Source organism: Echinops telfairi, unplaced genomic scaffold, assembly GCF_000313985.2.
Source record: "Echinops telfairi isolate 266 unplaced genomic scaffold, ASM31398v2 ScPeMD7_23;HRSCAF=83, whole genome shotgun sequence".
NCBI lineage: Eukaryota > Metazoa > Chordata > Mammalia > Afrosoricida > Tenrecidae > Echinops > Echinops telfairi.
Genome location: NW_022103920.1, coordinates 24,461,653 through 24,478,040, shown reverse-complemented (window position 1 = coordinate 24,478,040; position 16,388 = coordinate 24,461,653). Strand labels below are relative to the sequence as shown.

The following is a 16,388-nucleotide window of genomic DNA, read 5'->3' as shown; positions in this document are numbered from 1 at the left end:
TAATGGACCAGGGCTCAAGTAGAAAGCAAATGTTTTGAGAACGATGATGGCAACAAATGTACAAATATGCTTGACAAATTGTATGTATTATGGATTGTGATAAGAATTGTACGAGCCCCCGCTAAAATGACTTATAGAAAAAAAAAACATTTACAAAAAAAAATCTCTTCCAGTATTTTTTGTTCCAAGTGGCTTTAAGACATCCTTGTGTTCTATACCAGTCTAGTCATGGGTTGGTTCTATAGCAGCAAATTGCCAGAGCTGCGGTGGGATCATCAGTTACAAGTTGGCTATTAGCCTGTAGGGTTGGCAGTTTGAAATCACTAGCCACTCCGTGTGGGGGAAGATGAGGCTTTCCGCTCCAGTAAAGAGTAAGAGGAACCTATGATGTCACTATGAGTTGGAATCAATTCGACGGCAGTGAATTTGGTTGATTTTCCAAGTCCAAATATTTGACGGTGGTGACTGTACCCTTGAAGCTTTTACAGTAGGATCTGGTTCGATGTCTAAGGGTGCTTTCGGTTCAGATTGAGATCATGGTATAGTATAATGGTATCTTATAGGTGGTCTTACTAGATGCCCTTGAACCAGTTCTGACTCTCCAGGATGCTACAAACAACTGAAGGAAATGCTGCCCGGCTCTGGGTCCTCCTCAACATTGTTCTATGTTTGAACCCATTGCTGCAGCCACGAGGTTAATCCGTTTCCTTAAGGGTCCTTCACTGACCCTGCGGTTTACCAAACATGATGTCCTCCTCCTGCATTGGCTCGCTCCTGACACCATGTCTAAAGTATGCGAGATGAAATATCGCCATTCTTAGTGCTAAGGAGCATTCTGGTTGTCCATCTTGCAGGACAGACTGGACCCTCTTCTGGCAGCCTGGGGCATGGATATTCAATCTACTTCACCAACACCACCGTGTAAAGATGCTAATTCTTCTCCAATCTTACTGGTCCAGTGTTAGCATGGGTATGGGGCCATTGAAAAGACAATAACATGGCTTGTGAACATGTGCACAGCCTTCCTCTGGCAACAGTTTAATTCTCCTTATTTTTTGCCATTTGACCCTTCCAAAGGGCTTTACTAAGAAGGTGCACTTTTATCCTTTATTCTGGATTTTCTCCCAACACTGCTTATTTAAATTTGGCTGATACCCTGCCTTGTCTTAAAATTATTTCAATTTAATATATAAACATCATTGGGCTTTCTTCTCTGAAGTAGGTCATTTAGTAGATTTACTTATTTTCATGGAATCCGGGGCTTGAATGTTTCATAACACAGGAAGCACATTAAATTATAAACAGAAACAATGAAAGAAGATTTCCTAAGTCCATGTTCCTTTCATGGAAACTTGGCTCTTTGAGGAGTAAATACAGACACCACAGAGCCATGTGTTTCTGATTATCGCCTGCTGACGCTGCACAAGGAGATCTATTATTTCTAGGACGGGTGCTGGCCTTTGCTTTTTCCATCTCTTGCTGCTGCTCCATTCTCTGTTATTTCTATTTTTTCTGGGCTCCGGCCAAAGCCCATGGGAATCAGTGGATATGTTCATTAAAACTTCATGCTAATGAATTGTATTCGTATTTCTAACAGTGAAACATTTATTTAACATTTGAAGACAAATTTTGACAAACAATTAGTTTCTCTCAAGTTTTCTAGAAAACTGAACCTGGGACACCTTTGTACCTTTATAAGACTTTAATGGCAGGTGGTGCCCCAGAGGATGCAAGGGTGAGGGAGGGACGAAGAAGGGGCAGGAGGAAGCGCCCAGACACACGTGGGTGCACTATTGGAAGATACATCCCAAGAGACTGATGAAACCACTGTCTTTCAGGACAGGCACTGGAGGAAAGAGATAGCAAAGGTGCCCACCTTATCTGCTGGTTTGCTCCTCCTGTCCCATTCGTTGGCGGCTTTCAGACAACACATGCAGGGAGTATTGCCCTGGCACTGCATAGAAGTTCCCGAAGGAGCCAGGACCGGGGTGTTTTCATGCCGGGTGGGTTGCTCTCTTCTTGCCAACCAGTCTTGTGCATTCACTCCCAGGTCTGTGGCGGCAGAGGTGGTGAAAGCAGTAGTGTCATGACCACGCCAACAGCCTGAGTAATGTCCACTAGGAAGTTAGTTATCTGGTCCGCAGAGGGTGTTGTTGGGAGGTGCCATTGTGTTTATGTCAACTTACAGGACCCTATAGGTCAGAGTAGAACAGCCTACAGTTTTCTAGGCTGACTCTTTCTAGGAGCAGTGTGCCAAGCCTTTGTCCCATGGAGCCAGTCACTGTGTAGGCTCGCAAAGAAGGAGAATCAACCCTCAGCACCAGTTCGAGGCCAGTTCCTATGAAGCAGATGTCCGACGTGCCTCTGGTCTCCCACCTTCATGGCCCATGCTGACACCGTTCTATCACTCCTTGCCATCACCACCCAGAACTGACACGCAATACTCATTGGGAAGTTGACAGGTTACCATTCAGGAGCATCCATGTTCAGGATACAGTTCTTTGTCAGAACAGCCTTTTCTCGGCCAGGCCCACAAATGTGCCTCTCAGGTCCATTGGCATGGCCACTTGGCCTCTGCCCTACTCAGGCAAGTGATCCAAAGTTTCTCTATATTTGACACTAGCCCCGGGGGTCTGCAAACCTAGCTCCCTCAGTGAAGTGCCTGGAGGCCTGCAGACAGCCCGCTGTGCCAGCCAGCCTCCTGCCCAAGACACCCAGGCTGTTTGCTCCTGGGTGGGGAAGCCCATCCCTCTGTCTCATGCTCTTGGTGTTGGCGCTGCCACTCCTCTGCCGCCCAACTGAGGCCCCAGTTCTGTCTCCTGGATCGAGGAGGTTCAGCACAGGGATCTCGGGGTCCAAAGGATACGGTTTGCTTCTGACTCTTCTTTTTTGATCTCAGTGAGGTCCCCAATTCTCGTTTCTGGGATTTATACAGACTAGAGTTAGAAGAGATGTATGAAGTAATTCACTGCTCTGCAAACACCCGCTGGGGAATTGTCTTGTGTTTAACTTCGTGGCGTTGTTAGGTGCCAATGAGTCCACGTTGATTCAAAGTACCCCGTATGACAGAGTAGATTCAAACTCCAAAAACTTGTGACTATTGAATGGCTGCCTTCTTCTAATGACCCCATAGGACAGGGTAGGACTGCCCTTGTGGGTTCCCAAGACTGTAACTCTTTATGGGGAGTAGAAAACCTCATCTTTCTCCCAGGGAGCGTCTGGTAGTTTCAAACCACTAACCTTGTGGTTAGCAGTCTTCCCTGTGGCCACCAGGACTCCTGACAGTGGAATCGCCTAGGGCTCTCTGGGTGGTAATCTTTACTGAAACACCTCACCTGGTCTTTCTCCCACTGAGCCATTACGTCAGTTTGAACTGCCAACGTTTTGGTTTGAAGCCGAGTGCTTAATCCATCCTAAATGTAAAAATGTGCTTTTATTTTGGGGGGATAGCCTTGCTTTCTTTAAATGCAAAGTTTATAAATATTTCACGAAGAGCCTTTCTCTCCAACTGGGAAGAAAAAAGAATTTCCCTGCATCTTTACCTTTTTCTTCTTCCTCTGTTTCCTCCATGTATTTATTTTCACTTTATATTCATTTTGTAAATATTTAGTTAGCAGATTATAGGCGCCAGGCACTGCACATATAGAAAAGCCAAGATAGCAATATGACTACATACTAGCCCATGTGAGACAGACCAAGAACACAAAGGGAGGACATTAATAAGTGTATGGAGGCATCATTTTGAAGAGTGAGCAGGACCTAGAGATGATGAGGACCTGCAAAAACAAACAAAAAGTACCGCAAGCAGAAAAACACGTGTGTGAAAAAGAGAAGTCTGTTACATTTGGAAAATGTCCAATATATTTTATGCCATGCATGTGTGTGTGTGCGTGTGTGTGTGTGTGAGACAGAGCAAAAAGGGGAAAGAGAGAGAGAGAGAGATCCAGAAGATCAAGAAAGCAAGTGGATGAAGTAGAGATTTCAGCAGGATGTAGAGGTGGAAATGTGGGCATGATGAAGCCTCTGGATTCTGTCCTGTAGGCAACAGAGAATCCCTGAGTAATTGCAAGTAGAGAGTGGTATGAAGAGACTCAGGCTTCAGAGAGAACATTCCAGAAGGTGCTATGTAGAATGAACTAGAGGGGTAGAATTAATAGTAGGTGTACTAGGGAGGAAGCTATTTCAAAATGCACCTCTTTGGGGCCACCCTTCCCTCCTTCAGGTGCTCCTGAGCCCTCCTTTAATCCCTTTCCAGAACTGGCTCCAGGGTCCCTTCTATAACATTGTCAGCTTCAGATCTTCCCTCCGCACATCCCTGCTACCAGGGAATATGCTCAGAGCCTACAAAACAAGACGTTTTCTACGGACCTGTCAATAATCCACTTGCCTTGAATCGGTTTGGGAGTAGACCACCTTTCTTCCAAGGCACCTCTAGTGGACTTGATTCTCCAACCTTTGTGTTGACAGCTGAGCATGTAGCTGTAACCACCCGGGAATTATACATCTGCATTCTCTCTCCCCCTCTCTCCTTCCCTTCCGGCAGACGCTAACTGGTTCTCTTCACATGAACTTCCTGGCTGCCTCATCCTTGACATTTGATCTACTGAAAATTCTCTCTCAGTGACCTTATAGTTGGCAGATCCAGTATTATGGCCAGATTCAGTAATCTATTTTCCATCCACATCCTTCTTCACGTACTTTACATTATTGGGCCATAACCTTGTCTTTTTTAAAATTATTATTAAAAGATCATTTTATTGGGGGCTCTTATAACACTCCATACATCAATTTTATCAAGTATATTTGGACATATGTTGCCATCATTATTTTATAGATATTTACTTTCTATTGAGCCCTTGGTATCAGTTCCTCTGCCCCCCCAAGCTCATGACCCCTTGAGAAATTATAAATTATTATTATTTTCATATCTTAAACTGACTGCTGTCTCCCTTCCCCCATGGTTTCTGTTGTTCGTCCCCCTGGAGTTGGGTGTGTGTGCGTGTGTTTATGTGTCGGATCATTGCTATCGGTTCCCCCTCCTTCCCTTCTCTCCCCACCTTCCCCTTCCCCTTCCGGTATTGCTACTCCCATTCCTGTTCCTGGATTCCGTGTGTCGTGAGCTCTTATCTCTTATGTGCACCTGTGCACATGCACCAGTCTAGCCCACAGTGAAAGGCAGTACTCGGGTCACGATAGTGGGGGGTGAGGAAGCCTCAAGGAACCAGAGGAATAGTGTGTGTTTCACTGGTGCTTTACTGCACCCTGGTTGACTCATACCTTCCTTGTGACCCTTCTGTGAGGGGATGTTTCACTGTCTACAGATGGGTTTTGGGTCTCTGCTCTGACCTCCCTTGTTCTCAACAATATGGTTTGTTTGTTTTGGGTCTTCTGATGCCAGGTGCTTGGTCCCAAAGACACCTCATGATCACACCGGTCTTAGGAACCAAGACACGGCTCCTCTATCCATCTCCAGGTGGATCTGCCCATATGCAGGTACGCCCACATACGAGTACCCGGCGTGAAGACTGTTACTCATGCTACACCAGGCTTCAAGACAAAATTTCATTTATTTGTAGTTAGAAATAAATATTTCACAATATATAATTACATATTGCTTTTGTGATTCATCACTATGTTTTCATTATGTTCAATTTGTAACAATGAAAATACATCCTGCATATCAGATATTTACATTATGACTCATAACGGTAGCAAAATTAGTTATGAAGTAGCAATGAAAATAATTTTATGGCTGAGGGTCACCACATAGGAGGGACTGTATTAAATGGTCGGGTCATTAGGAAGGTTGAGAACCACTGCCCTAGACCCTATATCTTTTGATAGCCAGGCACCATCCACTTTCTTCACCACATTTGCTTATGCATTCATTTTGTCTTCAGCGATTGTGCCAGGAGGGTGAGCATCATACAATGCCAGTTCATTAGAACAAAGTGTTCTTGCATTGAGGGAGGGTATGAGCAGAGGCCCACAGTCCCTCCACTACCTCAGTGTATTGCCATATAAATATATGTACCTAGGCCAGTACCTCTATTGTTATGTATTAATGTATTTACATATGTACTCACCTATGCTTACACCTCTACCCATAGCTTTGCTTCCTAGACCGTTCCTCTGTTTCTTTTTACTTTCCTCCTACCCACCATCATGTTTGCCTTACTTCCGTCTCTTAGTAATTCCTCTCAGCTAGAGTGCTGTTGCTCCAGCACCCCCCAGGATCCCTTTCTTTCTTTCACTCTATGCCTACCACCAGCGGTGGAATCTTCATCACTACTTCCTTTGGGTATGCACTCCAAATTCTCATTTTATTTTACTTATTTATCTTAAAACCTTGTTAGTGGGATGGAGGTGAAGCATTATGCAGCAGAGCATGCATTTTGCATTCAGTCCTTTACACACACTTTGCTTCTAGTCACCCATTGCAATCCCTTGATTATATCATGACTTGTCCCACTTCCTCCCAGGGTTTCCGCTTACCATTCCTTTTTCCTCTGTCTTGCTCTGTCCTTGGGGAAATGCCACCCTTTTCATCTTAAACGGTGGTTCCTCTAACTCATGGGTGAGTTCAATCTCGACCTGAAGCGTGAGGAAGGGCTATGTTCTCAGGGGTCCCAGCTGTCTCTCCCTGCCCGTAAGCCTGTTTCCCTTATGATTTTGAGTTTGGTTTCAGATGTTTTCTCCCACTCCTTCTGGGACCTTTTGAATGAGACCCTTTTCAGAGTGGTTGATAGCGTAGCTGAGCCTCCCCCACTTCTTCTGTTCTCAGGGTTGTGGAGACTGATCTTTGCATGGTCGGTTACCAACAACTCTTTCTTGAAATACCCCGTTGGCATGTCATGACCCCACAGGGTTTTTAACTGACCTTTCTGAGAGGTTTCCATTTCTGGAGATGAAGGAAAGCACTCCCAAGCTTAGTTGCTTGGATCTTGAAGACTCTAGTTTAAACTCTCTTTTTGTTGATGAAATCAACTTTGCAGACTGCTGATTTCTATCCTGGAACACATAACCAATCCCCTTGCTTGATTTTATCACTGCGCTCTCTGACCTTCCCCCTCAAGCCCCTTATTTGTTGCTGAGCAGCACCAGAAATCATCCAAACTCAATTCACCTTCCCCTGACATTTCCATGCCTCAAACTCCTCACGCTCCTCTTTTCTGTGCCCAGAATTCCCCTCCCATCACAGCCCTGGATTCACCAGTTCAACCTTAGGGTCTTTGGTATTTATCGGTCCTTCTCCACGCCTCATTCCTCCCAGGTTTGTCAGGCCTGGCTTCTCACCCGATCCTCAGGCCTGCCACTGAACACATGGCCAGCCCCAAATTAGAAAAGGCCACACATTCCTGTCTTGCTCACAGCCCTTCTTCTAACTTGGGAGTTGCTTTCCAATCTTCTCCATCCCCTTGGCCCTCACCGGGACCTGGAGCCCAGCCTGTGCTCGCCACCCTGCAGCTACACATCATGTTCCATTTGTGCCTCTGAGCTCTGGTTTCTGTCCGTGGGCCTGGCTCCCATGTGGGTCTTGATTATTTGAGTTACCTTCCCGGTTGTTGCTGTTGTTGACTTCTGTCTGGTGAAACCCAGAAAATAGCTAAATATATTCCCAAACCTTAGAGTCGACCTTCATACCTCAATGCTGTGTCCTCGGCTGCACTGACATAGACTATTCATAATCTAAATTGTTACTTTCCCAGATGCCTCCATACGCTAAGCTGGTGATACACGTCTCGTGCAACCATCCCTGCCTTCTACCTCCGCCTGGTGTTGACTCGCCTGCCCTAGTCCTCTCTAGAAATCTGCACAATCACTCAAACATTCTGAAACCTATGAAATTGCATCGTCTCCGGGATGGTGGTCCTTGACTTCCTAACTAGATATATGATCTAAAAACCCCTAGGAAGCTTACTTTTCTTGAAAATTATTTATTAGTTAGTAGTTATTTAGGAACGAAGGAGCGTCAGAATGTTTGAGGAGGGAGCAAGTTAGAGACCACTATTTTCTTCTTCTTTGTAGGTGAGCTACATGAAGCTTGTAGAAAGAGAGTGGCTCTCTCAAAGGAACATCAAGTCACTGTCCACATCCAGTTGACCAGGAGGCCAGGATTGAACCCAGAGCTGTGGTCTTTTGAAGTTAAACAACATTCTTTGGGCAAAAGAGTAGCTAACTACTGAGCTCTGGAATCAAATGGCCTCCTCTTGTCCATTTGCTACATTGGGCACGTTTCTTGACCTCTCGGGAATTTCGTTTTCTCTCCTATAAAATGGGTAGATTACTGCTGCCCTCAGAAGGCTACTATTGGGCTTGTTGTTGTTAGGTTCTATAGCATCAGTTTTGACTCATAGGGAGGCTGTGTACAACAGAATGAAACCCTGTCCTGTCTTGCATGATCCTCGCAGTTGTTGTTTAAGCCTTTTGTTGTAGCTACTGAATCAATTACTCTCCTGAGGGTCCAGCTCTTTTCCCCCCACCGCCCTTAACTTTACCACACATGATGTCTTTGGCAAGAACTGGTCTCTCCATTAACCTTAAATGAGGCAAATTATGTAAAACCTATTTAAAGTGTCTGGCAGAGTGAAAGTACTCAATACATATTAATGACCAAAATAATTATTAATCTTCTTGAGGCTCCACTCCCCTCTGCAGCCCCTGTATATTCGCATATTGGGCTTTCCCAATGTAGGTGAGCAACTATTTGCAGCTGCATTGAACAAATGTAGTTGGTAGGGAACATTTGAGATAAAAGCTCTGTGGCGTCCCTGACTCTCACTATCATTTTGTCTCTGTGCTGTCTCTCTGGACAACTATGCCCATTTTTATGATTATACATAGCCCTGCATTCTAACAGCATGCAGGGTGACACTCCCCAAACCCCCACCCCCCTGCACAGACCACCCTTCATGAATCTCATTGCATAGGTAATGACTTTCTTCTGGAGATTCCAGCCACCCCTTAAACTACACATGACAAAAACAAATGAGCTCACCATCTACCTCATGAAATATCTTCGCTATTTTGGTTTGTTTACTCCTAAGTGGCTTAAATCAACTTGATGAGGCTGTATAATATAAAAGTTAAGATGTCTGCATTCTGGGCTCAAATCTCAGCCCCTTTCTATGTGAACTTTGAGACCTGGTGGGTTAGTACAATTAGGCCTTGGTCTGCTGACAGCAGTTGGAAATCACCCGCTGTTCCTTGGGAGACTGATGGAGCTTTCTACTCTGGTCAACAGTTCCAGTCTGGGAAACCCAGAGGGGAAGTCCACCCCTTTTTTACAGGGTTGCTATGAGTCGGCAAGGAGTCAATGTCAGTGAATTTTGGAGTTGTTGAACCTTGGGAACAAAAACCTTTCCCTGCTTCCGTTTTCTCATCTCTCTCATATCATCTTCCACTGCTTCTGTCCCCAACCCCAGTTGCTTCTATTGCACATTATTTCTTGTGTCTAATGCTTGCCATGACTGATACCAGCTTGGATGGGCATCTCATGCCTCTCCACCTGGACTTGCTCCTGGTTTTTGTTTAGAAAGTCTTGTGCCACCAATCCACCCACAACTTTGGTCTAGATTTGCCTTTTTAAACTATCAAAGTAGCTCTGACCATGACTTCAATACCCTTTCCTTCTTCCTTGTACCTGTAGATTGAAATGTCAACCTCATGGCCCATGTCTTCCATGATATACTAGTTTCATATTCCATTTCCCCTCCCCCAACTCCTTCCTCTACCGAAATGGCTACTTCAGACTTCCTGTCCTCGTCATAAGACCTTGTGCCTCACGCAGTCCCTTGTCATGCACAATCACCTTTGCCAACCATGTCCCCAACCCTGCCTTCACTGGACACCCCTGCAGTCATGAAGCCTCCAAGTTCTCAGAGCCCATCGGAATCTCCGTACAATTCCATTAGTCATCCGCTATGGCAGCGGTTCTCAAGCCGTGGGTCAAGACCCCTTTGGACGTCAAACAACCCTTTCACAGGGGTCACCTAAGAGCACCGGAAAACACGTATTTCCGGTGGTCTTAGGAACCGAGACACCGCTCCTCTCATCCCTTCAGGCGGTCCGCCCGCACGCAGATTCGCCCACCTACAAGTACCGGGGTGAAGACTGTTACTCATGCTACCCCACGCTTCAAGACAGCATTTCATTGATTTGTAATCAGAAATAAATATTTCACAATATAGAATTACCTATTGTTTTGTAATCAATCATGAAGCTCTCATTTCGTTCAATTTGTAACAATGAAAATACACCCTGCATATCAGATATTTACATGACAATTCAGAACAGTAGCAAAATGACAGTGATGAAGGAGCGACGAAAATCGTTTTGTGGTTGGGGGTCACGACCACACGAGGAACAGCATTAACGGCATAGGAAATGTTGAGAATCACTGCTCCATGTTGTTTTGAATGTGTTAGTCACGCCGGGGTTGCTGCATGCGTCTTACTGGCCTGTGTATGACAGCACATTTGTCCCTGCTGACAAACGGGCATTTTTTTAGGGCAGACGACGTTTTTCTTGAATGCAGAGCACATCGCCCAGAATACAGAAGGTACTCAAAGTAGGGGAACTGCATAAAATACCTTTGGGGGCCCATTTAAATGATGCTCGCAAAGTTAAATTTATGGGCTAAAATGATCTTATTTTAGAGTGCTTTAAAACCTCCGTAGGCTTCCTTGTGGGGGGTCACTCTGAGAAGGAAGGAACTTCACACACCCACCGACAGCAGCACTAACAATGGTGTGGGGGGATTGGGGCTGGGGAAGCCCCGAGGGTGCATTGGTTACACTCTGGGTGGCTAGCCATAAGGTCAGCAGTTGGAAACCCCCAGCAACTCCGCAGGAGACTGCAGCTTTCTGCTCCCATAAAGAGAGACCGTCTCAGAAACCCAGGGAGGCAGATCTGCTCGTCCTAGAGGGTCCCTGTGAGTCAGAATGAGCTCCATGGGAATGAGTTCAACTTTGGAGGCTATTTATTTATTTAAATGACTTTACTGGGGGCTCGTACAACTCTTATCACCACCCGTACATGCATCCATTGTGTCAAACACGCTGGTACATTTGTTGCCATCATCATTCTCAAAACATTTGCTTTCTACTTGAGCCCTTGGTATCAGCTCCTCATTTTTCCCCTGCCTCCCCACCCTTTCTCCCTCATGAACCCTTGATAATTTATAAATTATTATTATTTTGTCATGCCTTACATTGTCCAACGTCTCCCTTCACCCACTTTTCTGTTGTCCATCCCCCAGGGATGGGTTATATGTAGATCCTTGTCATCGGTTCCCTATTTCTACCCCACCTTCCCTTTACCCTCCTGGTATCACCACTCACACCACTGGTGGTCCTGAAGGGGTCATCTTTCCTAGATTCCCTGTGTTTCCAGTTCCTATCTGTACCAGTGTACATCCTCTAGTCTAGCCGGATTTGTAAGGTAGAATTGGGATCATGATAGTGTGTGTGTGTGTGGGGGAGCATTTAGGAACTAGAGGTAAGTTGTACGTTTCATGGTTGCTGCACTGCGTTCTGACTGGCTCATCTCTCCCCCGCGACCCATCTGTAAGGGGATGTCCAGTTGACTACAGATGGGCTTTGGGTACCCCCTCTTCTCTTACATAAACTTTAAAATTTTGAACCCTGCTTATGGTCAAACATAAAATTTCTACACTTTACAGCAGCTAAGTTTAGTAAAAAAAGATGGGATTCCAACCTACCTCTATTGCTTATGAGCTTTGAGACCATAGCAAGTTTCCTAATCTTTCTGAGCCCCAGTTACCTCATCTAAAATTTAGAGTTCACTGTAGTCTCTGCTTAACGTAGAGGGGTCCCATAAGTACCTCGCCTAATGGATGTTTGCTATTATAATTTTGTCACTCTTCTGTATACCTACCTGATAGAGATTGGTTAATATAACCATATTCTTCACAGTATTCATGTGTACTATAAGAACCAATCTCTGAAGGACTCCTAACTCATTACAAAACATTAAGATTTTTGTTAAATTCTGGTATTTTCACAGTGATCCCTGGGTGGGGAGGAGCCCTGGTGGCACAGTGGTTAAGCACTCAGCTACTAACCGAAAGGTTGGTGGTTTGATCCCCTCCAATGGCTCTCTGTTAGGAAAAGCTCTGACAGCCCACTCCTGTGAGATTGTAGCCATGACCGTTCTTGAGGCAGATCGCCTTGTCACGCGGGACCCTGTGAGCTGGACGTAACTTGAAGGCGCCCACCAACAGCAATGGCAACAACTGGATGGGTGTGTTACGGGGTCTTGCCCCTTCCTTGGAAGAGTGAAATGTTTCTTAGCTCCAGCCACAAGAAGGATCTGGGACTTCTTGGACACTCTTCAGGGTCTTAGAATTGGATTTATCCAAGTTTAGGCAGTGTTCCTGTCCAGAGACACCATAGGCCCTTGCCCCATTAATGCCCGGACTGAGATGTAAGCCCCGTCTAAGAAAATTACCAATTTTTAAATGTAACTATCGATATATAAGAGACACACACACTCACATGTACAAGGGTGATAAAAGTAACACAAACATAAATATTATTTCATGAAGTATAGGTAATAAGAAGGATCTCCTTCATTCTGCCCTGAAATCATAGCAATGGGGACTCTACATTCATGTTTCTTTCAAGGCATTACGTGCTAAACATAAAAGCAGCAAATAATACTTTTTCCTGAGCTGTCTTAAGCAGCCCTGGAGCTGCTGTCAGGAAAGGGGTGGACTGCTGAGCATGAGGCTGGTGTTTCGTGCAGCTCTGCAGGGGAAAATGAAGCTGCCTGCTCCCATACAACATCCACAGCCTCGATGTGGCCCTGTTATCAAAAGATAGAGCACCTGGGGTCTTAAAGGCTTGAACTTAAATAAGCGGCCATCTAGCAGAGCAGCAACAAGCACACATGGAAGAAGCACACCAGCCTGTGTGATCATGAAGTATTGACTGAATCAGTTAACGGGCACCAGAAGACCCCGAACAAATAAACAAACAAAAGCACATATTATTGAGAACGAGGGGGGTGGGAGCAGAGACCCCAAACCCAACTGTAAACAATAGGATATCCCCTCACTGAAGGGTCACAAGGAAGGGATGAGTCAACCAGGGTGCTGTATAACACTGATGAAACACACCATATTTCTCTGGTTCTTTGAGGCTTACACACACACACACACACACACACACACCAACCCCCTTATCCTGACCTCAGTCCTGCCTTTCACTGTGGCCAGACTGGAGCATGTGCACTGGTACATACAAGGGCTCACGACACACAAAATCCAGGTTAGATATAACCCTCAGGAGCAGAAATGGGAGTAGCGATACCAGGAGGTATACCAGGGGAAGGGGGAACTGCTTGAAATGATAGATACGTATTTCCCCCACAGGGGAATGAACAACAGCAACGGGGTGAAGGGAGACAGTGGTGGGTATAAGGTAGGAAAACAATAATAATTTATAATTTATCCAGGGGTCATGAGGATGGGAGTGGGAGAGGGAAGGGAAAACGAGGAGCTGATACCAAGGGCTCAAATAGAAAGTGAGTTTTTAGAAAATGATGATGGCAGCATATGCACAAATATGCTGGATACAAGTGATGTATGGAATGTTGTAAGAGTCCCCAGTAAGACGATTTAAAAATAATTTCAAAAATAGAAAGAAAAGATGTACAGCCTTGGAAATCCTCTGTAGGTCGCTGTGAGACAGAATTGGCCCAGTGGCAGTGGGTTTGGTTTGCTTTCAGCCGCGTTAGGCAGAGAGACAAGTGAATCAAATGCAACACTTCATTTGATTGAGCACCAACTTGAATTTCTGGGAAGAAAATGACTAACATCACGATTCTGAAACAATGTGTCAATGAACCCACAGGGACTTTTTCAAAAGAAATGTCGATATTTGTCATACTCCTATGAAGGGTATTGATTTATTTGGACTTAATGACTTAATAAAGAACACTGTAATGGATTTATTTTGATCTAGGAAAACTGTAAAAAACAAACAAACTAATCTTTGAGATCCTACCAGTTCTAAGAATGAGAACGTTTGGAAGCCCCTGGACGACTCATGGTCTAGGGGCACTATTGGATTCAGAACATAAATGGTATGGAATTGCTGGTTGGCAGCTGGAGGTCCAGCAAGAAGACAAGGGCATCCCTCCCAGCCTCCCGCCACTCCAGCAGCCCCTGTCCTGCTGACAGACTCTCCAGGCAATCCCAGCCTCCCCAGCCACTGCTGTCCCTAGGGGTGGTCCACAGGGAAGGTTCTCTGGGCTCCTCTTTGTCAACAGCAACCTCTCTTTCTTCCTATCAATAGTTTCTACTCTTTAACAAACCCATTCTACTCACGACTGAGATTTTCTTTTTTAAATGTGTTTTTATATTTCAACAAGATTTGAAGACAGCGACTTTAAAACCATGCTGATGGGCTCTAAATACATGTGCAGAGTTGTAATGTATATTCAGGAGGCTTTCTGTAGATGCTGTCGGCATATGAACAGCTATGTGAATTTCATGGATTCGCCAGGCTACCTGATAACTGTTTGATGCCCATGAGTTTCCCTGAGATGATCAGAGGTGTGTTAAATGTTTATGATGAAATATGCATATGGGTGAAGCATGGCTCCTACTAAGAGAATTTTAAACAAATTCAAACTTGTTCTGGGTTGATACATTTTAATGAGATCTTGATGAAACTAAAAAATGTAGGTAAGCAGGCTATATTAAATTCATTAGGCTGCAAGGAATTTGTCAGTTTACAGCGTCGTTCTGTCTTTACAGTGTCATTCTGCCTTATAATTTTTTCTTTCTCAAGATAGTATCAAGAACGTCTGTTTCTTTTTTCCTCTAAGCCGTTTGTTTCTTTTCAAATGGAATTGGAAACTCACATGTGATAAACCCTCTGAGACGGAAGCCATTAGATGCATTGACATTATATATTTTAAACTGCTTTGCCTTTTCTTCTTCTTCTTTTTTTTATTATCAAGTCTGAGTCTGTGGCCTTTGGGGGTGAAAGGAATGTTTTTGGTTTTATTTCCCCTTTAGTTTCCTTTGGATAATTTTTCTAGGAAGTCATTCGCACAAAAAGAGGATGAGCGCATACCCCAAAATTGGATTTATTTCTCTAACAACAAAGCATATCAATGTGAGAAACTTGTAGGATGAACTGTATTTTGTCAAACTTTGGGCTTTTGGAGATGTGTTCAAAGTGGTATAACTAAGCATCTTGACTTGTCCAGAATGGAACGTTAGAAGAAAAATAATGGTAAAAGATGAATGGGGTTTTTCGTATATATAAGAATCCTTTTATTGGGTTCCATCAGATTGGTTCTAACTCATATAAGGACCCTAAAACCAAATTCACTGACATCGAATCAGTTCTGACTCATAGCAACTCTATAGGGCAGGGTAGACTTGCCCCTGTGAAGTTGTGAGATTGAAACTCTTTAGGGGAGTAGAAAGCCCTGTCTTTCTCCCTAAAAGGACCCTGGAAAGGCGGGGGGGGCGTTCAACTCTTAAATTCATTCAAGAAACCTAGGGGTACTTATGATCCCAAATAACAGATTAACCAAACAAATTATTAAGAGCAGCACATGGATTTGGGTGTGCAGAATGGGCCTGACCAATCACATGTTAGAAATATAACCGCCTTTAGTGTCTGAATTCCTTTCCTGGGGATGCAGTGGACACTTGAGAACCGATGTGAAAATACTCCGCTATCTCCAGACTTATATGTTGAATGGTGTCCCCCATACAACATGTTTTGGAATCCTAACCACTATGTATATCTGAGGATGTAATCCTGTTTGAAAACAGGCTTTTCTTTGCTGTGTTAATTAGATCATACTCACCCAGGGTGGATTCTAAATCTAATCACTTCTGAATTATGAAAAGACCAGAATAGGTGCTGACACAGGCACATAAGGGAAGACAGATGCCAAGTGAGAATTGCCAAGGACCCAAGAAATTCCCACGACCACAAAATGACTGTGTTAGGCCGAGTTGACTAGAGAGACAAAACCAGTGACACTCATATATATGTGTAAGAGAGAGTTTTATATTAAGAAGTAATTATATATCAAGCAAACATCTCAGCCCAGTCCAAATCAAGTCTATAAGTCTGATACCAGTCCATAAGTCCCTCTTCAGACTCACACAGCCACTTGCAATGATGCAAAATGCAGACTGGTGGTGCAAAGTCTTGTGGATCCAATGGCAGTGGATACATCTCCAGGGTCCTGGAAGGCTTGCCAACAGGAATGTGAAGGAGAGAGAGAGAGAGAGAGAGAGATCCCAGGATCATCTTTGTGAGAAGGTTATGCCCACCAGGAGGTACCATTAGGTTGTTACCTGATTGACAAGCTAAAACCCACCCCTCACTTCT

General features: G+C 44.5%; 2 protein-coding genes across 2 annotated transcripts in view; one reads left to right on the top strand and one right to left on the bottom strand.

Moving 5' to 3' along the window:
• The window catches only part of CPED1 (cadherin like and PC-esterase domain containing 1), a 337,576-nt gene that overhangs the window by 6,069 nt on the left and 315,119 nt on the right, over nucleotides 1-16,388 (top strand). Inside the window, exon 4 of the mRNA XM_013005960.2 lies at nucleotides 11,484-11,503. Coding sequence (XP_012861414.1) covers nucleotides 11,484-11,503 — 20 coding nt within the window. The remainder of the gene's footprint in view (nucleotides 1-11,483; nucleotides 11,504-16,388) is intronic.
• The window catches only part of LOC105979059 (60S ribosomal protein L27-like), a 4,625-nt gene continuing 547 nt past the window's right edge, over nucleotides 12,311-16,388 (bottom strand). The window contains 1 exon segment of the mRNA XM_045288897.1: nucleotides 12,311-12,440. Coding sequence (XP_045144832.1) covers nucleotides 12,311-12,440 — 130 coding nt within the window.